Source organism: Rhinatrema bivittatum, chromosome 5, assembly GCF_901001135.1.
Source record: "Rhinatrema bivittatum chromosome 5, aRhiBiv1.1, whole genome shotgun sequence".
Taxonomy (NCBI): Eukaryota; Metazoa; Chordata; class Amphibia; order Gymnophiona; family Rhinatrematidae; genus Rhinatrema; species Rhinatrema bivittatum.
The window spans coordinates 176,734,767-176,755,881 of NC_042619.1; the positions used below are offsets into that span (position 1 = coordinate 176,734,767).

A 21,115-nucleotide genomic window follows, 5' to 3' on the forward strand; every position below is an offset into this window, starting at 1 on the left:
TCCGTGGTCAGGATCACCTGAGCAGCCAGGGGCTGAAAAGGAAGTCCCTTACTCAGGTTGGATTCCTGCACCTACCAGGTGAGGGAGAGCTGAAGTGGTTCGGTTATCTGGACCAGTGTAGAGAGTTCTTGAGAGGCTTGGTGCCACTGAGACCACAGAGTCCACTGCATAACCCTCATGGCCAGGCGGGTCATTGGCATGACGTGTACACCATGTGACCCAGCAACTTCAGGAGCAGGCGGGCTGAGGCCATCTGCCAGCGACAAATGGACCTGGCTAACCTAGCCAGGGTGGCTATGCAATCGCTGGGAAGGAACACCTTTGGTCACCGTGGTGTCCAGATCTGTCCCAATGAAAATGAGCCGCCGGGACAGCGTTAGTTAGGATTTCGGAAAATTGACGAGGAACCCTAGCGATTGGAGGAGCCCTACTGTCACGTTCAGGGACTGAAGGGCTTCTTCCCTCAAAGAACTCCTGATGATCCAATCGTCCATATATGTAAACACAGGCACCCCCCTTCTGGCACAAATGTGATCCCACCACTGCCAGGCACTTTGTGAAGACCCAGGGTGTGGAGGTGAGCCCAAAGGGAAGGACCCTATACTGGAAGTGCCGCTGGCCTACCACAAAGCACAGATATTTCAAATGAGGCGGAAAGATGGTGTTGTGTGTATAGGCATCCTGTAGATTGAGAGCGCAGAGCCAGTCCCCTTGATGAAGAAGGGAGAGTAAGGTGCCCAAGGATACCATTTTGAACTGCTCTCTCCAGAGGAACATGTTTAAGGCCCGGAGATCAAGGATGGGACAGAGGCCACTTGTTCTCTTTGGAATGAGAAAATACCTGGAGTAGAACCCCCAGCCGCACTGAGCCCGGGGGACCGGTTCTATGGCTCTGGACCGTAGCAGGGCCGAGAGTTCTAGCTCAAGGGTCACTGCATGTTCCACAAGGCTCCATGCCAGAGAGGGAGGAGAGTCTGGGGGAACACTGAGAAGGTTCAGGCGGTAACCCCGTGCTACAATGGATAACACCCATCGGTTGGTGGTAATGGGGGACCAGCTTTTTGCGAATAGGCAGAGTCGGCCCCCCACCGGGGTTGGTCGGTGCGGGCACTGGGGTTAGGCTGCTGCTCTTCTCTGTGCCAGTCAAAAGTCAGCCACAGGGCTAAGCCGAGGAGCTGGCTAAGCCCGAGGTACCCACTATTGGCGGGGGTAGCCCTTTGGGGCAGCCCGAATCAGTCGAGCGTACAAGGCTGGAGGGTAATATCTCCACTGTCTGTAAAATGGCTTCCTGGAATCTCTACGTGGTGCCCTGCAGGTCGCCGAAGAGAGGTCCAAGTGAGCTGGGCCCCTATTCGCGGATTTTGTCCCCAAACAGGTTCTCTCCTGTACAGGGAAGGTCGAACAGTTTGTCTTGGACCTCCAGACGGAGGTCGAAGGCTTTCAACCAGCCCCATCGTCAGGCACTAATGCCTGCCGCTGAGACCCTTGACGCCGTCTCAAAGACATTGTAGGCTGCCCTCACTTCATGCTTACCAGCCTCAAATCCTTTTTGGACAATGGATTCCAGGCTCTCCTGGAACTGTTGCGGGAGGCCCTCAGCAAACTCCTGGACCTATTTCCAGATGTTTAGGTTATACTGGTTCATGTACAATTGGTATGCGCTATTCGGGCGATGAGCTGGAAAGACTGGACATGCTGCTCAGTGCCCCTTGGAAAACTTTCCAGCCTAGAGCATCTAAGGCTCTGTGGTCCTTCCCCAGAGGGGCGGAGGAGTGAGGGCAGTCTCTCTTGGCCTTTTTCTAGGCTGATTCTACTACCACTGACTGGAGAGGCAACTGGCTCTTCTGGAAGCCCAGGACATGTTGTACTAAATAGATGGTATCTGTCTTTCTGTTGACTGCAGCCACAGAACCCGGATGCTCCCAGAGTCAGTAGAGGAGATCCCTCATGCACCGGGATGGCCACCACCTCCTTAGGGACGACCTCAAATTGGAGGACCTCCAAAATCCTGTGGCAGGCATCGCTTCCGTTAAAAGTTGGAAGGAAATGGTTTCCGCCATCGCCCGCACAAAGCTCAAGAAAGATAAGTCCTCAGGAGGCAAGCGCTGTCTCTCGTCTGGGGGAGAAGGCTCTGACCGAAGGTCTTCGGAGGCCTCCGAGGAATGCTTGGAGAAGGCATCTCCCCACGGGTCATAAGGGGCCGCCTCCTCATCACTAAACTGTCTGGGTCGAGGAGGAAGGCCAAAACCCAAATCACAGGGTGCAGGCACCAAAGGTCGGAAAGGGGGAAACAGACAGCAGTTGCGCCGGCATCGAGGGCACCGGGACCTGCGATGGACGGCGGGGCACCGGAAGCCCGAAGGGTTCGGGTGACGGGATCTGGCACCGGCAGTACTGCCTGTGGAGGTGGGCATGGAACCGCATCTTCCTCCTCCGAAGAGCCCGGAATAGGGATCGTGACGGGGGAGGGACCAGTGGCGGACAGGGCACCAGGGGTCCCGCTGGTATGGGCTGCGTCGGGTAAGGCACTGAGCAGCATGTCCAGTCTTTCCAGCAGAGGCACAGACATGGAGGGTGCCGGCTTCACTGGCTACTGGAGACCCTGGAGGCATTTATCACTGCCTGTTGAACCACGTGGTCCCACTCCTCTCTAAATGCGGGTGTGGTGAACACAGACCCGGGAGGAGGCAGACAGGCTGGGCGTCAACGGAGCGTCCATGGGGGCTCAGTGCCTGACACCAAAATCGGTGGGGAACGCCCTGGGCTCCCGGGCTTGGAGGAGGACGGGGCCTCGTCCCTTTGGGGCCTCTTCAGAGGGGGTTCGGCCAAGGCCGATATCCCTCCGGTGTTGGTGCCGGCACAGGACGGTGAAGACCCTCTGTGCCAGTGTCGATGCCTCCCACGTTGCTCGACCCAGTCCTTCTCCGGTACCAAAGAAGACTATTCAGAAGCCTTTGAATGTCCTGATGCCGGTGAGGAGCGATCTCCTGCCCCTTGATCACCACGGCAGGGTACCGAAGGCGAAGGTCCCGAGTCAGATTGATCCCCTCGACTCGACATACCTGGTACTGGAGTCGAAGGAGCCGATTGCTTGGAACCAAACAAGTGCTCCATCTTGTCCAGGTGGGCGCGCCGGCCTTTGGAAGTCATCTGAGCACAGCTGAGACACAGACTGACATCGTGAGAAGGCCCCAGACATCAGGACGCAAACGTCATGTGGGTCCATGATGGACATAGTCCACGGACACTCGGGGCACTTCCTAAAACTGGCTGCCATTGAAAAAAAGGTGGCGCACGGTTGGTGGCCGCTGGCCATCGGGAGGTAGATGCTCGGAAACAGACCGCAGCAACACGAAGAAGTACCTACCGAATGCCAGGGGGTGTAGGTATCAGAGTTATAGCCCTCAGGCTGAGGAGCCTTATCAGTGTGGATTCCACTGCCAGTTTATTGTGCTGGGAGTGGCAAGGTAACATCATGAACCTGTCCCGAGGGACAGCACGTAACCTTCCCGTATGATGTCCAGCACCCATTTGTCCAACGTGATCTCGACCCACCTCTGATAGATGAGGCATAGTCAAGTCCTGTTATCTCCTCGTCCCATGGATGGGTCAGCCCGACTTCATTGGGGGGTTTGGGTCGAACCTGAGCCCAAACCTGTTCCTCTCTTTGGTTGTCGGTTCTGAAAGAACTGAGACCTTCCCCAGGGCTGAGGACTGAAGTGATGCATTTCTGTAAGGCCGGAAGCGCTGGGAGCTCCTGGCCCAGCTCCTCATGGGTGAGGGGCTCTGCCTCTCTCGTCTTCTGGTAGTCGGGGCACTGGCGATTCACCCCACTTACTGGCTAGCTTTTCCAATTCAATTCCGAACAGGAGAGAAACCTTAAAGGGCATCTTTGTGAGGTTTGCCTTAGAAGTTGTGTGCACTGACCAGTTTCGCAACCATAGCTGTCTTCTGGCCGCCACTACAAAGGCTACTCCGCTGGCCAAGCTTGCATCCACCAGGAAGGCTGCAGCGGGTTCAATCGCCTCTCCGGTGAGCGCCCCTGAGCCATCTGCCTCTCTCGACAGAAGCAGGCACGAGAGAGCCACCAGGGCACAGCAGGAAGCAATCTTCAGTATCACAGCAGTTGCGTCAAAGGCTTGCTTGAGGATGGATTCCAACCACCTATTGTGAGCATCCTTCAAGGCCACTCCTCCCTCTACCGGGATAGCTGTTCGCTTCGAGACAGCGCAGACCATGGCATCTACTTTCAGAAAACGCAGAAGTTCCTTGATCACTGGGTTCAGAGGGTACAAGGCCTCCAAGGCCCAACCTCCTTTAAAGCTTGCTTCTGGGGCACCCCATTCCAGGTCAATCAATTCCTGGATGGCATCGGGAAATAGCAAGAGGCTTTCCGTAAAGACACTAGGATGGGGTTCTTCTTTGGCTCCGACATAGGGTCCATGCCCAGAACTCCCATAGTCTTCAGGTTCTGGGAGACTAAGGCCAGTAACTAATGTCTGTGGAAAAATCGAAGCATGGTCCAGTATGGTTCCAGGCCTGGGGGGGATTTCTCCATCCTCCAAGGAGTCCCCATCGTCGTCCGTGGTGTCTGGGTCCCTATCAGGGATACCCTTGATGAGGCAAGGCATTTCCCGAGGCCTGACAGGCCTGCTGGGGTACTGCCCGGTCCAGGGCAAGGGCTGACTGAGCCTGAACAAAAGGCTTAAAGGCCCTGGAAAAATTCCAACCAAGAGAAGGCCGCCAGGGGCCATATTTGGCCCTGGAAGAACCGGGGTAGGGTTCGTTAAACTACCCTCTCCCAGGAAGGACGCAGCCCCGGAACTGCTCAGGTCCGGAGTGCTATCAGACAAGGTTGTGGCTGACCCGTCCTCCAAATGGGATGGACCGGACTTGGAAAAGTTCTGGGAGTCCAGTCCTCCCTGGCTTCCTCACAGTGCTGACACAGGCAGGATTCCAGGTCAGACTGTGCAGCCCTAATATGGCAGGTAGCGCAAAGGGAGTGTTGTCTGAGCTTCTTTGCTGCTGGGGCCATAACTTCTGTAGCTTGTGCGTTTAGCTGGTTAATGCTTCTCCAGCGCGCACAAGACTCGCCTTGGCAGGCATAGAGCTAAGCAGCCGGTTCGGTGTGTGGCTATGTGCGCATTTACATGCAAATTAGGCGCACAGAGGGTCGGCCTGCACCGCGCGTACCAACGGCCAAAGGGGGAAAATGGCACCACACCAAGCCACCGTGGAGAGTCACGTGGAGAGTCCACCGAGCCGAAAACAGGCCTAGCCCATCGGGGGACCGCTCAACCTGCTCGTAACCCCCTTCCCTCACCCGAACGGAGATCGGGAACGAAGTCAGTACGGTGCGCTGAGCAAGGAGACCCAAGTACTTACCAAAGCCCTTCCACGTCTCTGGATCGGAGTTCTCTACTTACCTGGTCTCAGCGCTTACCGGTTGAGTACAGAGACTGCCTCCGGCTGCAGGGATAGAGGGCTTTGGCCTTTACGACCGCGCTCAGCTTCTGCACCCGCTGCTTCAGCAGCTAAGTCCACACCAGGAGCCGGCTGCCGGTCCAAGGCAGACCTCTGAGGGATCACGGAAATCCCCTCAGAAATTTTTCAACTGGGGGAGGGACCCTTAGGTATCACCGCAGGAAAGCGGGGCTTGATCTTCCTTTAAATGTGAAGGTAAAAACTTCTTCCTTCAGATTAGTGTTGCAATCCCGCTAACACCCGCTAAGGAGACTAAGAGATACTGAATGGCTGAGGTCACTGCAGGGGTATATTTAGAGTGACATCAACTTTGAAACCTGACTCCATCTCCATCTGCTAACAGGGGAGCACATAACCCATTGGTCCTGAGTCCATCTGGCTACACGCTAGGAAATATTACAAATATAAAATACTAGAAATGTATTTACAATATCTACAGACTGCAGTTTGGCACACTGGTTTGTCCCTCGGCCTCAGTAATCTACAGTATATTTGGTCTATATTTTCCTGAACTCTGCGAGATGCAATTTAATATCCCCTTTCAACATCCAAACTCATGTTCATATCTAATTCTTCCCCCTCTGTTCTCATTTCAAATCTAAAAATTATTTTTAACTTTCTTTCTTTCTTAAAATATAAGAATTTGATTCCTGAAGATTTCCTCACTCTCTCTAGTTTTCAATGGTTTTAGGTTTGTTTCATTAGAGAAAAGTGCCTATTGCTGTCATGTCTGTCCACTTGAAGACACATACTGAGGGCCCAGTCCATGGACAAATGTGTCTGAAATTTGGCAGGATACTCCCTTAAATAAGGGTTCTAGCTCTTCTACCACATTTCATTCAAACATGTTTAGGAAGTACACTCATGATAGCTGTTTCAGGAGAGCAGGGTAATGTCTGAATTTTTAGGTACAGAAATGCACCTTTGTGCCATGCTGCAAGCATGCACTTTTTCAACTTATTTGTATTAATTCTCTCTCTTGGTTCACTCCTACACTGATATGCAGTTTTTATCCCTCTCATTGGCCTATGTGTGAGAAACTAGCTGTTTACTCCAGAATATGCAGCATATTTGCAATACATTTCCCAAGTTTTTTAATAAATTAAAATATGTGATAACTCACTTTAGAAATTCAGCATAAGGCAAAACATTAGTCCTAAGTTTAAAAAAAAAATAGGTGAAGAGTAAAAATTCACAAAGTATAGGATTGCTGCCACCACCTTCTCTCTCTCTTCAGGCCACAGAGGAAAGGAACAAAAGGCCTAGTACTACCACCTCACGATTCCAGTGCCAATAGATGAACACTGCTGGTAAAAAGCTGTGCCTTGCTTGTTTTGTGATATAATAGTAGAAAAACTGTTCCCTGTTATCTGTCACCAGATCTTCCTGAATGGCAGAAAACTGCCAAAGATCCTGCAGTCTGTTCAATCCATATATTTTTAGGGGGTAGGACTAAGAAAATCCTGCAATTTCTGACCTGACTAGCTGAAAGAGCAGCTCAGGGAGTTTGTGCTTGTCTGTGGGAAAGAGTGCCTAGGAGATAAACAGGACAGTCTTCATAGGGCAGATAGCGAGACACGAAATTTAAGCAGAAAGTTGCCAAGTGGCTTGTAGCCTGGGATCCAGCTGGGCATCTGTGGACGACAAAAGGGTAGCTTCAGCCTGCTCCCCAAGTCTCTAGTAGCCTAACTCACTAACGGGCCGATTCAGTAAAGTCCGTGGGAGAGCGGGCAAACGCCCGCTCTCCCGGCGCAAGCACAGGTTACTCGCGATTCAGTATTTAAATGAGGCCCGGCGGTAGAAACGGACAAAAGGAGGCACTAGGGACACTAGCGCGTCCCTAGCACCTCCTTTTGGCCCGGGAGCGGCAACTGTCAGCGGGTTTTGACAGCAGACGCTCAATTTTGCCGGCACTGGTTTCTCGAGCCCGCTGACAGCCATGGGCTCAGAAACCGGACGACGGCAAAATTGAGCATCCGGTTTTCGACCCGACAGCCGCTGGCCGACTTCAAATTTTTTTTTCTTTTTTTACTTTTACGGGACCTCAGACTTAATATCGCCATGATATTAAGTCAGAGGGTGCACAGAAAAGCAGTTTTTTCCGCTTTTCTGTGCACTTTCCCGGTGCCTGAAGAAATAAGAAAATTATTCCTTACCTGCTAATTTTCGTTCCTGTAGTACCATGGATCATTCCAGACGGTGGGTTATGTTCCCTGTCCAGCAGATGGAGTTAGAACCAAAAATTCCGAGGGGAGGACCTATATAGCCACGCCTCCCTTGCCTCAATCCTCAGTAACTGGACTAGCAAAGCCAAGACGAGAAGAGACAGAACCAGAGGGATCAATTAATTTAAAAAATATAGAGAAAAAAAACAGCTGTGACAGCAAGTAACTTGTACTCAAAAAACTGTAACTGAGAACTTGCAAACAGCACTGTGTTCAAAGACACAGCTCACAATAACTAGAGATACAGAGTGAAAATATTGTGAAGACAGGAAAGCAGGGATGGCCCACAAAGAACCCCCAAAACCAGGGAGGGGTCTGGAATGATCCATGGTACTACAGGAACGAAAATTAGCAGGTAAGGAATAATTTTCTTTTCCCTGTACGTACCAGGATCATTCCAGACGGTGGGATGTACCAAAGCTTCCCCATCATGGGTGGGTCGCGGACAGCCCTGCCCGTATGACCCTGTCTCCAAGCTGACCGTGAGACGGCGCGCGAATGTCTAGACGATAATGTCTTGCGAAAGTGTGGAGAGACTTCCATGTGGCCGCCCTACAAATTTCTTGAGAAGAAACTGCAGAACTTTCCGCCCACGACGTCGCTTGAGCACGTAGAGAATGCGCCTTAACAGCTAAAGGTGGAGACTTACCCACTCCGATGTATGCGGCTATAATCGCTCCTTTCAGCCAGCGAGCAATTGATTGTTTGGATGCCATGCAACCCTTCCTGGGTCCCGACCAAAGGACAAACAAATGATCGGAGAGTCGAAATTCATTAGTGACCTCCAAATAATCTATCAAAGAACGTCGGACATCCAACCGACGCAGGTCAGAAGAATCAGAGGATACAAATGACGGAAGCTCTATAGATTGGTTGAGATGGAAAGTCGAGACCACCTTCGGCAGAAAAGATGGAACTGTCCGCAGGGATACTCCCCCTGGCGTGAAACGAAGGTATGGCTCCCGACATGATAGAGCTTGTAGTTCAAAGATCCGACGTGCTGAGCTGATCGCCACCAGGAAAATGGTCTTAAGGGTGACATCCTTGAGTGTGGCCGAACTCAGAGGCTCAAAAGGCGGTGCACATAGAGCCCGGAGTACCAAATTGAGATTCCATGAAGGACAAGGCGGTCTAAAGGGAGGTTTCAAGTGTTTTACCCCCTTTAGAAAACGTAGAATATCCGGATGTGAGGCCAGGAGCTCCCTGTCATTACTCCTTAGGAAAGCTCCCAAAGCCGCTACCTGAACACGAAGAGAATTATAGGCCAGACCCAAATCCAGACCCGCCTGTAGGAAGGAAAGCACATGCGCTACTGAGGCCTGCGTTGGCAGAATCGTCTTTGACTCACACCATTCCTCAAAAACCTTCCATACTCTGACATAGGTAACGGACGTGGAAGTCTTCCTAGCTTTCAGGAGCGTCGAGATGACAGACGCTGGATATCCACGCCTTCTTAATTGGCGCCTCTCAAAAGCCAGGCCGCAAGACAAAAGCGATCTGCCTTCTGAAAAATATTGGCCCTTGGCGAAGGAGACGTGATATGTGAATGAGTCGAAGCAGGCCTTCCACTGCCAGATTGAGAAGATCTGCAAACCATGGACGTCGAGGCCACTCTGGCGCAACTAGGATCACCGGACCTTGATACGTCTCTATCCGTCAAATGACCTTGCCCACTAGAGGCCACGGAGGAAAGACATACAGAAGACACTGTCGAGGCCAGGGAGGAACTAGTGCGTCGACTCCTTCCGCGCCGTGCTCTCGCCTACGGCTGAAGAAACGGGCGGCCTTTGCATTTGTCGCGGTTGCCATTAGATCCACATGGGGTATCCCCCAACGCTGTATTATCCTCCGCATTGCGTCTTCTGAAAGTTCCCACTCTCCTGGATTCAGGTGTTGCCGGCTGAGAAAATCTGCCTGCACGTTGTCCACGCCCGCTATGTGCGAAGCCGCTAGACGTTGCAAGTGTAGCTCCGCCCACACCATCAAGTCGTCGGTCTCCAAGGAGACTAGATGGCTTCTGGTGTCCCCTTGGCGATTGATATACGCCACGGTGGTCGCATTGTCCGAGAGAATCCGAACCGCTCGACTGCGTACCAGTGGGTAGAACCCCTGCAGCGCTAGAAGAACTGCCCTGGTCTCCAGCCGATTGATGGGTCAAGTGGACTGATCTACCGTCCACCGGCCTTGGAGACACCTGTCTTGACAAACCGCGCCCCCAGCCGGTGAGGCTGGCATCCGTGGTGACGACCACCCAATTCGGGTTCTGCAGAGACACTCCCTGAGCTAATCGTTGAGGGTCCAGCCTCCACTGTAGACTGCTCAAGGCAACACTCGGAATGGGCAGCACTGCCTGAAAATCTCTCGACACCGGGTTCCATCGCGAAAGTAGGGACCTCTGGAGAGGTCGGAGATGAGCGAAGGCCCACGGTACCAAATCGATGGTTGAAGCAATTGGTTCAGGAACCTACAAGAGAGGGAGCTATTTTAGATTTAATACTTAGTGGAACGCAAGATTTGGTGAAAGAAGTAACGGTGGTGGGGCCACTTGGCAACAGTGATCATAACATGATCAAATTTAAAATAATAACTGGAAGGGGGGACAATAAGTAAATCTGCAGCTCTAACACTAAATTTTAAAAAGGGAAACTTTGATAAAATGAGGAAAATAGTTAGAAAAAAATGAAAGGTGCAGCTGCAAAGGTTAAAAGTGTTCAACAGGCTTGGACATTGTTTAAAAATACAATCGTAGAGGCGCAGTCCATATGTATTCCGCGCATTAAGAAAGGTGGAAGGAAGGCAAAATGATTACCGTCATGGTTAAAAGGTGAGGTGAAAGAGGCTATTTTAGCCAAAAAAACATCCTTCAAAAATTGGAAGAAGGATCCATCTGAAGAAAATAGGATAAAACATAAGCATTGTCAAGGTAAGTGTAAAATATTGATAAGACAGGCGAAGAGAGAATTTGAAATGAAGTTGGCCATAGAGGCAAAACCTCATAATAAAAACTTTTTTAAATATATCCAAAGCAAGAAACCTGTGAGGGAGTCGGTTGGACCATTAGATGACAGAGGGGTTAAAGGGGGTCTTAGGGAAGATAAGGCCATTGCAGAAAGACTAAATGAATTCTTTGCCTCCGTGTTTACTAATGAGGATGTTGGGGAGATACCAGTTCCGGAGATGGTTTTCAGGGGTGATGACTCAGACGAACTGAACGAAATCACTGTGAACCTGGAAGCTGTAGTAGGCCAGATTGACAAACTAAAGAGTAGCAAATCACCTGGACCGGATGGTATGCATCCTAGGGTTCTGAAGGAACTCAAAAATGAAATTTCTGATCTATTAGTAAAAATTTGTAACCTATCATTAAAATCATCCATTGTACCTGAAGACTGGAGGGTGGCCAATGTAACCCCAATATTTAAAAAAAGCTCCAGGTGCGATCCGGGTAATTATAGACCAGTGAGCCTGACTTCAGTGCCGGGAAAAATAGTGGAAACTATTCTCAAGATCAAAATTGTAGAGCATATAGAAAGACATGATTTAATGGGACACAGTCAACATGGATTTACCCAAGGGAAGTCTTGCCTAACAAATCTGCTTCATTTTTTTGAAGGGGTTAATAAACATGTGGATAAAGGTGAACCGGTAGATGTAGTGTATTTGGATTTTCAGAAGGCGTTTGACAAAGTCCCTCATGAGAGGCTTCTACGAAAACTAAAAAGTCATGGAATAGGAGGCGATGTCCTTTTGTGGATTACAAACTGGTTAAAAGACAGGAAACAGAGAGTAGGATTAAATGGTCAATATTCTCAGTGGAAAAGGGTAAACAGTGGAGTACCTCAGGGATCTGTATTGGGACCGGTGCTTTTCAATATATATATAAATGATCTGGAAAGGAATACAACGAGTGAGGTTATCAAATTTACGGATGATACAAAATTATTCAGAGTAGTTAAATCACAGGCAGACTGTGATACATTACAGGAGGACCTTGCAAGACTGGAAGATTGGGCATTCAAATGGCAGATGAAATTTAATGTGGACAAGGCAAGGTGATGCACATAGGGAAAAATAACCCTTGCTGTAGTTACACGATGTTAGGTTCCATGTTAGGAGCTACCACCCAGGAAAAAGATCTAGGCATCATAGTGGATAATACTTTAAAATCGTCAGCTCAGTGTGCTGCAGCAGTCAAAAAAGCAAATAGAATGTTAGGAATTATTAGGAAGGGAATGGTTAATAGAACGGAAAATGTCATAATGCCTCTGTATCGCTCCATGGTGAGACCGCACCTTGAATACTGTGTACAATTCTGGTCGCCGCATCTCAAAAAAGATATAGTTGCGATGGAGAAGGTACAGAGAAGGGCAACCAAAATGATAAAGGGGATGGAACAGCTCCACTATGAGGAAAGGCTGAAGAGGTTAGGGCTGTTCAGCTTGGAGAAGAGACGGCTGAGGGGGGATATGATAGAGGTCTTTAAGATCATGAGAGGTCTTGAATGAGTAGATGTGACTCGGTTATTTACACTTTCGAATAATAGAAGAACTAGGGGGCATTCCATGAAGTTAGCAAGTAACACTAAGACTAATCGGAGAAAATTCTTTTTCACTCAAAGCACAATAAAGCTCTGGAATTTGTTGCCAGAGAAGGTAGTTAGTGCAGTTAGTGTAGCTGGGTTCAAAAAAGGTTTGGATAAGTTCTTGGAGGAGAAGTCCATTAATGGCTATTAATCAATTATACTTAGGGAATAGCCACTGCTATTAATTGCATCAGTAGCATGGGTTCCTTCTTAGTGTTTGGGTAATTGCCAGGTTCTTGTGGCCTGGTTTTTGGCCTCTGTTGGAAACAGGATGCTGGGCTTGATGGACCCTTGGTCTGTCCCAGCATGGCAATTTCTTATGTTCTTATGAAGCCATGGTTCCCAGTACCTGAAGATAGTCCCATGCCGTGGGAGTGACGAGAGCCATAAAACCGGTTACTTGAGCGCGTAGAGCCCGAGCTCTGTCCGGGTGCAGAAACACTTTGGCCTGGTTGGTGTCGAAGTGTGCTCCCAGAAAATCCAGCGATTGGGACGGTATCAGTTTGCTCTTTGAGAAATTGACGATCCATCCCAGAGATTGAAGAAGCTGTACCACTCTGTCGACAGCACGGTAGCCCTGCGCCCTCAACTTCGCGCAAATGAGCCAGTCGTCTAGATAGGGATGTACTAGGATACCCTCCCTGCGGAGCGCCGCCGCTACCAGCACCATGATCTTGGTGAAGACTCGCGGAGCCGTCGCCAAGCCAAAGGGGAGAGCACGAAACTGAAAATGTTGTCCCAAAATCTTGAAGCTTAAGAAGCGCTGATGATGGTGATGGATCGGGATGTGAAGGTATGCTTCTGTAAGGTCCAACGAGGCCAAGAATTCTCCCGGATGCACAGCTGCTAACACTGACCGGAGCGTTTCCATATGAAAACGAGGAACTCTTGAGACACTTGTTGACCGACTTGAGATCCAGGATAGGTCGAAACGTGCCCTCCTTTTTGGGAACCACAAAGTAGACCGAATAATGTCCTCTTCCCAGTTCGGAGGCCGCTACCAGGACTATCGCCCCCAGCTGTAGCAGACAATCGAGAGTCTGTCGAACTGCTAATTGTTTGAGGTGGGAACCACAAGGAGAAAACAGAAAACGGTCTCGGGGTTCGTGTACAAAATCTAATACGTAGCCTTGACTTAAGATGTCCAGCACCCATTGATCCGACGTAATTTGGACCCACTCTTTGTAGAAGAGAGTAAGGCGACCCCCCAGGTGGGGGATCCCCTCGTGGGACCCTCTGGCATCATTGTGAAGCTTTTGAGGAGACACCTGCCCCTTGAGTATCCTTACCGTGGCGGCGTCCACGAAAGGACCGGTTCCAGGTGTGTGATCGTGTAGAAGGCGCTCGAGGTGTTTGCTGTCTGGCAGGACGCGACCTCCGTTGATTCCGGTACCTGTTCCTGGAGGAATAAAAAGATCTAGAAGAACGTGGACGATCTTCTGGTAGCTTGTGCACCGCATTCTCATTAAGAGATTTGATGATCTGATCCAAATCTTCCCCAAACAGGCATCTGCCCTTGAAAGGAAGAGAACTCAGGCGCGTCTTGGACGAAGCATCTGCCACCCAGTTGCGAAGCCACAAAAGACGGCGAGCGGAGACCGCCGCCACCATGGATCGAGCGAGAACCCTTAACAGATCATAAAAAGCATCAGTTCCATAGGCAACCACCGCTTCAAGTCTATCAGCCTGAATAGTCTCTGCCTGTGGCAAAGATTGGGATGTGAGAAGCTGCTGTACCCAACACAGAGCTGCTCGCTGTGCTAGGGAACTGCAGATAGCAGCCCTCATCCCCAACGGTGAGACCTCGAAGATACGCTTGAGGTACACCTCGAGCTTGCGATCCTGGACATCCTTCAACGCCGTCCCACCCGTGACCGGGATGGTGGTATGCTTCGTGACCGCAGATATCGCCAGTATCCCACTCCCTTGAAATCAATTGCAAGATATTGTGATGCGTGGGAAAAGCTTTCGCTAGGGGTCGCAAGCCCGCTAGCAGAGGGTCCCCTTTCTTAATCTTCGGATCCTGAGCCACAGGAGCCGGAGGAGGGTCGATGTCCATTTCCGGCAGGATGTGGAGAATGAGATCATCCAACTCCGCTGCTTGAAAAATGCGGAGAACCCTTGGGTCGACACCCTCTACCTGGGCCGCCAGGGAGGGATCATCCGCATCTGGGTCCTGCCATGAATCCCCCGACGGTTGCTGCAGCGGTGTAGGGACCATGGGAGGGGGCCGAGCGGACCCCGCACCCCCTGTGGGCAAAGAAGCCTTCCCTAAGGGAGGGTCCGCCGTCGAAAGCTGGGTCAAGCAAGTCAGTTTGGGAGGAGGGGGACCCCAATTTCCAAGATTCGGATCCCTGCTCTGTAAAAATGCCTTGTGCATTAAAACGACGAATTCTGGCGAAAAAGCAGGAAGTGCTGATGAAGGGCCCCCCGAGGTGTCGTCCCCTTGCCTGCCCTGGTCCGTTGCGCTCAGAAACCCCATACTGTGAGAGGAAACCTGGAGCGGAGCGTCGACGTCCTCCTCAGAGAGAGCTGCCTCAGAGTCAGCTAACAAAATGGCCGCCGTTCCCGCGCTGAAGGGAAACGGGGCATGCCGCTTCCTGCCGGCGCGGTCCGACTCTCCTCCAAGCTGCCCACCAGGTAAGCTATACTCCCCCCCTCAGGAAAAGCCGAAGAAAATCCCTCCAAGGGCTGCTGAACCCCTTGCCGAGCTCCAGAGCCGTTAGGCGATCTCTGCATCGCGGCGGGAGGGAGGGGGAGGGGTGGCTGCGGCGCGCGGCAACAACTGAAGCGGCGAAGCAATAGAGCTATGCGGCCTCCGGACCCCTCACCGTCCCCAAGAGACCGACGGGGAAAGCGCCGTCCCGACGGTAAGCAGCTCCGGGGAATGTGTCGTCGCAGAGCTGCAGGGTGGGACTCCAATCACTCCCCGAAGGGGAGGAGGGGAAAAGTACAAACTCCGGGGCTAGGGGGGAGCGGTCGGCACTACCAACTTCACCCCTCACAAATTCCTGTTCCTCCCAACGACTGTAAATAAAATCAAAACAACACTTACCACACTGTAGCCAGGCAAGGAAGAGGAAAAACAAAGAGAAAAATAAAGTGACAGGCAAAAAAACACAGCCTGTCAGCAAGCTCCTGACTGGAAAACAGTGTCTCTCTTTGAACGGAGTGGTCCTGTCAGAACACTACAGAACCTATCCCTTAGAAGAAAACCTTTATCTAATATTATTTAATTGATCCCTCAAAGAGAAAATAAAACTAGAAAAGTGCTGGGGACCACCGTGTCCCCTGCTCAATCTGCTGGAGTTAGAACTATACTGAGGATTGAGGCAAGGGAGGCGTGGCTATATAGGTCCTCCCCTGGGAATTTTTGGTTCTAACTCCATCTGCTGGACAGGGAACATAACCCACCATCTGGAATGATCCTGGTACGTACAGTGAATAGCGCCTACCTCTGGGGGTAGGCATTAATTTCTAAAAGTAAAATGTGCGGCTTGGCTGCACATTTTACTTACTGAATCGCGCAGGAATACCTAATAGGGCCATCAACATGCATTTGCATGTTGAGGGCGCTATTAGGTTCGGTGGGTTGGACGCGCGTTTTCGGCCCCTTACTGAATAAGAGGTAAGGGAAAACGTCCGTCCAATGGCAGGTTAACAGTGTGCTCCGTCGGAGCGCACTGTACTGTATCGGCCCGTAACAGAGGATTGAATCTGCAAATTAAACCAAGGAGCAAATAGGAAATGAAAAGAAATGATGTGTCAGGTTCTATGAAGTCAGATATCAGCATGCATAGTTAACAAGTAAAAACAAACAGCATGAGCTAAAATACAGTTTGCTCACCTTTACCTCCTTGATTCATAGAGCCTGTATCTCGTCCACACTGTCCTTTGTTGTTTACACCAAAGGTCCAAACCTCACCATTCTTCATTAGAGTACATGTATGAGCTTTGCCCATGGCTACTTGAGTCACCAAGTGCCCTTTCAAATCCGTTACCAAACCTAAAAGGTAAATTACTTTAGATAAGGAACCAGCTGCATAATTCTGATGCCTTATCAAAAATAAATTCCCCACATTTTATTAAATTAATCAGATTATTTTTTAAGCTATTTTACATTAGTTAAACCTGCAATGTACTTCAAATTCCTGAGAAATTAAAGACATTATCTAATGTGGGTTGGAATTTTTGAATAGGGTTCATAAAAACCTGACCTGTTTTTCCTGCAGAAAATAATTGTATTCAAAGTGGTATCTAAATGACACTAATGTACATTTCAACCAATGTTTTCCCATATTTTTCATGAAGAAAGAAAAACTAAACTAAACAAAACAAAGACAGTGAAAAAATATTTATCCCAAATTTCATACTTCTGTTCTCGCGAATATATGCCTCCTACAATATGCTGGCTCTACTTGCTCTCGCATCATGTATCTTTCAGTAGCCACTTACTTGAATTGTCAGAATAAATGGCATCTTTTCCAAACATGTAGAGTTCGCCGTCCTTTGTGATAACTGAACTGCTTCCATTATTACATGCTGTGTGTACAACTACCTTGCCTTCCATTTTGATCATTTTTTTAGGCTTATAAGGTTTTGATTGGCGTCTGCTTTTTGCTGTAAACCATAAAAGTAAAGTCAGTAGAACTAAAACAAAAAGAACAGTCTGTATCTTTTTTCAAAAGTTACACTCCTTTGATAAATAGACAGTTCTCAAACTATATAAAAACAAATCCAGCACCAATGTTTTAACAAAGGCAAAATCTCATAACAATATTCTGGCAAGAATTCTTCTCTCTCACTAGTGACATAAACGGATCATTAAAACCTACTTGATTCTCCATCCTCGCCTTTACTAGCAGAGCCAGTAAAGAATACACTTCCGTCCTCTGCAACTAGCAGACCATGAGAACCATCATGCCCAACTGAGAACTGGATAATCTTTGGAGATTTTGTTATGGGCAACTCAACCCATTTTCCTGGTGAAGGACCACCTTGTTTGATTCCTAGGCTCTGGTATTTGCCAGTGTAATAAATCTATTGAAATGTAAGAAAGAACACATTTATTCTCCCTCCTAAATTAAACAAAAACACAACTTGAGCATTACATGCATAATTTCAACAAGTAATGAATTTGTGTAAGTTGCTACATTATGTACTAATTTTTTTTTGTTTTAACCATAGTCACTCACAGTGTACTAAAACTGCATTCAATAATCTCAAATTTGTCAATATGTATTATTCATGCACACAGTTGAGAAATACTGGCTTTGCTTTGTAGACAGTCCATACACTGGCTATTATTTTTAACACAACAATGTTGAGGGGGATAAATCCAGTGGTTAAAATACTGGATTATGTCCAAATGCTGGGACATGGATTAGGAATTTACACAAAAAAATTCCTTCCTGTCTGCCTTAACCTGATTTTCCTGGCCAACAAGTTTAAAAAATAATACAAATACTAACTACCCCCCAAAAAAAAAAACAAAAAACAAAAAAAAAAAAAACCCTCAGCCCACATCTTCATCTATTTCTTAATTGTAGTTGTACTGATAATTAAAGGATAAAAGTAATCTCTCAATTCACTTGACATACAGTCTAATTTTTATTATCTAGCATGGATTTTGTCTCCAATGGGAAATGACTCCTTGTTCACCCACTCAGTAGAATGGGCAAATACAAGTGTTGGCATGTATTCTGTAAAACTCAAGAATTCTTCTGCAACAAATAGCAAATGTTGCTTACCTGTAACAGGTGTTCTCACAGGACAGCAGGAGGTTAGTCCTCGCATATAGGTGACATCATCAAGATGGAGCTCAATCACTGAAAACTTCTGTCAAAGTTTCCAGAACTTTTACTGGCCCCTACTGGGCATGCCCAGCATGGCACTAACCCTGCAGCCAGCAGGGGACCCTCTTCAGTCTTATTTGAAAGCTACAGGCAGTGCCGAAAAATAAAATGAAATGTTATAAACCCAACACCGCAGGGTGGCGGGCGGGTTTCATGAGGACTAACATCCTGCTGTCCTGTGAGAACACCTGTTACAGGTAAGCAACATTTGCTTTCTCACAGGACAAGCAGGATGGTAGTCCTCACATATGGGTGAGTACCGAGCTGAGGATGTCCGAACATGCACCTAATGTACCCAAAGGCGTGCAACTGGCACAACAACTGGGGTGGAAACTGGGAGAGGGCATCCTGAACCCCACCGGGCAGGCGGAAGGGTGTAGGTACGTCACGTTGTAAGTAAGTTGTGAAGGACAGACTGGCCGAAGATGGAATCTTGTCTTCCGGCTTCGTCCAAGCAGTAGTGGACTGCAAAGGTGTGGAGAGAACTCCAGGTGGCAGCCCTGCAAATGTCAGGAAGCGGCACCGATCGTAGGTGTGCTACTGAAGTCGCCATGGCCCTCACAGAGTGTGCTTTAACACGGTCTTGAAATGGAATGCCCGCTTGTTGATAGCAAAAGGATATGCAGTCCGCCAACCAGGAGGAGAGAGTCTGCTTACTCACAGGCTTTCCTAACTTGTTAGGGTGGAAAGAAAAGAACAATTGAGTGCTTTCCCTGTGGGCAGATGTACGATCTAGGTAAAACGCTAGAGCACGTTTACAGTCAAGGGTATGCAGAGCCTGTTCTCCTGCATTGGCATGGGGCCTGGGAAAAAAAGGTAGATAGTTTGATGGATTGGTTTAGATGAAAATCCGAGACTACCTTAGGTAACAATTTAGGGTGAGTGCGGATTACCGCCCGGTCCTGCAGAGGTTTAGTGTAAGGCGGATAGGTAACTAGAGCCTGCAATTCACTAACTCTGCGAGCTGAAGTGATTGCCAAAAGGAAAATCACTTTCCATGTGAGATATCGAAGTTCAAGAGTGAAGAGGCTCGAAAGGTGGTTTCATGAGCCGACCAAGAACCAGATTAAGGTCCCAAGAAGGGGCCGGAGGACGTAATGGAGGCTTGATGTAGAGCAAGCCTTTTAAAAAGCATGTTACAAAGGGTTGTACTAATATAGGGACATCCCTGATACCTTTATGGAAGGCGGCCACCGCACTGACATGCATTCTGATGGAAGAGGTCTTTAGAACTGATTCTGACAACTGCCAAAGATAGTCCAGAAACTTCGTGATTGGACAGGAAAAAGGGTCAAGGGACTGAGAAGAGCACCATGACGTGAACCTTTTCCATTTGTAAGAGTAAGATTTTCTCGTGGAAGGCTTTCGCGAAGCAATCAAGACACGGGGAAACTGGATCTGAAAGGTTAAGTGGTTGAAGGATTAACCTTTCAACATCCATGCCGTCAGGGACGGCGTAGGTTCCCATCATTCTGAGTGATCAGGAGCGGGTCTTTTCTCAAGGGAATGTGCCTGCAGATGGAGAGATCCTGAAGTATTGGAAACCACACTTGGCGTGGCCAGTGAGGTGCTATCAGGATCATGGTTCCCTTGTCCAGACGTAACTTCACAAGAGTCTTCGAGAGAAGAGGAAGTGGAGGGAATGCATAAAGCAGACCGGTTGCCCATGAGAGGGAGAATGCGTCTCTGGGCTGAGAGTGTTCGCTGCGAATGAGGGAGCAGTAATTATCCACTTTGTGGTTCTGAGGGGACGCAAAGAGGTCTATCTGAGGATATCCCCATTGTTGGAAGATGGAGTTCGCTACTGAGGGGTTGAGAGACCACTCGTGTGGTTGAAAGACGCGACTCAGCTTGTCTGCCAGCACATTGTCCACTCCCGGCAAGTAGGTGGCCCTGAGGTACATCGAATGGGAGAGGGCTTCCGCTCATATCTGCACAGCTTCCTGACACAGAAGGAAGGAGCCTGTGCCTCCCTGTTTGTTGATGTACCACATAGCCACCTGGTTGTCCGTCTGTATTAGGAGGACCTGACTTGACAGGCGATCCTGAAAGGTCCTGAGAGCATATCTTATTGCTTGAAAGCTCCAGGAAATTTATTTGGTGTTTGGCTTCCTCTGGAGACCAAGAGCCTGTGTCTGCAGATCGGCTACATGGGCTCCCCACCCAAGGTTGGAAGCGTTGGTGGTTAGAATGATTTGAGAATTCGGAACCTGGAAAGGGCAATCCTGGAGAGATTGGTCTGATTTTTCCACCAGGCGAGGGACAGACGGAGTGATTCGGTGGACGTGTGACAATGGTCGACAGAGGCTGAATAGCTGGAGTCCATTGAGACCTCAGAGTCCAGTGCATGGACTTCATGGCCAAGCGGGCCATTGGTGTGACATGGACTGAGGACGCCATGTGGCCCAGGAGGAGGAGAAATTGGCATGCAGTTGCCACGTGTTGAGACTGCAGTTGGTGAGCAAGAGACACGAGAGTTGTGCTCGTTGTCGAGGCAGGAAAGCCTTTGCCTGTAAGGTGTCCAAGTCTGCCCCAATGAACGATAAGGTTTCAGATGGGACTAAGTAGGATTTGTCGTAATTGACGAGAACCCCAACGAAATTAGAGTGTGTAAGGTTAGACTGAGGGACAACAGAGCAGCTTGCTGAGTGGAAAGCCCTGATTAACCAGTCGTCCAGATAGGGGTAGACTGAGGAAAGCTGCTACAACTATGTGTCCTGAGGAAAGCTGCTACAACTACGAGGCATTTTGTAAAGACTCGTGGAGCAGATGCTAGGCCGAATGGAAGCACTCGGTATTGATAGTGCTTGAGGCCTACTAGGAATCTCAGGTATTTGCGATGAGCTGGACTTATCGCAATATGGTGTATGCGTCCTGGAGGTCCAGAGAGCAGGAGCCAGTCTCCTCTTTGTAGAAGAGGTAGAAGCGATCCCCATGGTGACCATCTGAACTTTTCTCGTTGGAGGGTA

General features: G+C 49.2%; 1 protein-coding gene across 1 annotated transcript in view; it reads right to left on the reverse strand.

Moving 5' to 3' along the window:
• MYCBP2 (MYC binding protein 2) overlaps positions 1–21,115 on the reverse strand; it is a 1,075,853-nt gene that overhangs the window by 866,701 nt on the left and 188,037 nt on the right. Inside the window, 3 exon segments of the mRNA XM_029603038.1 lie at positions 16,139–16,297; positions 16,747–16,911; positions 17,127–17,331. Of these exon segments, the coding sequence (XP_029458898.1) occupies positions 16,139–16,297; positions 16,747–16,911; positions 17,127–17,331 (529 nt within the window).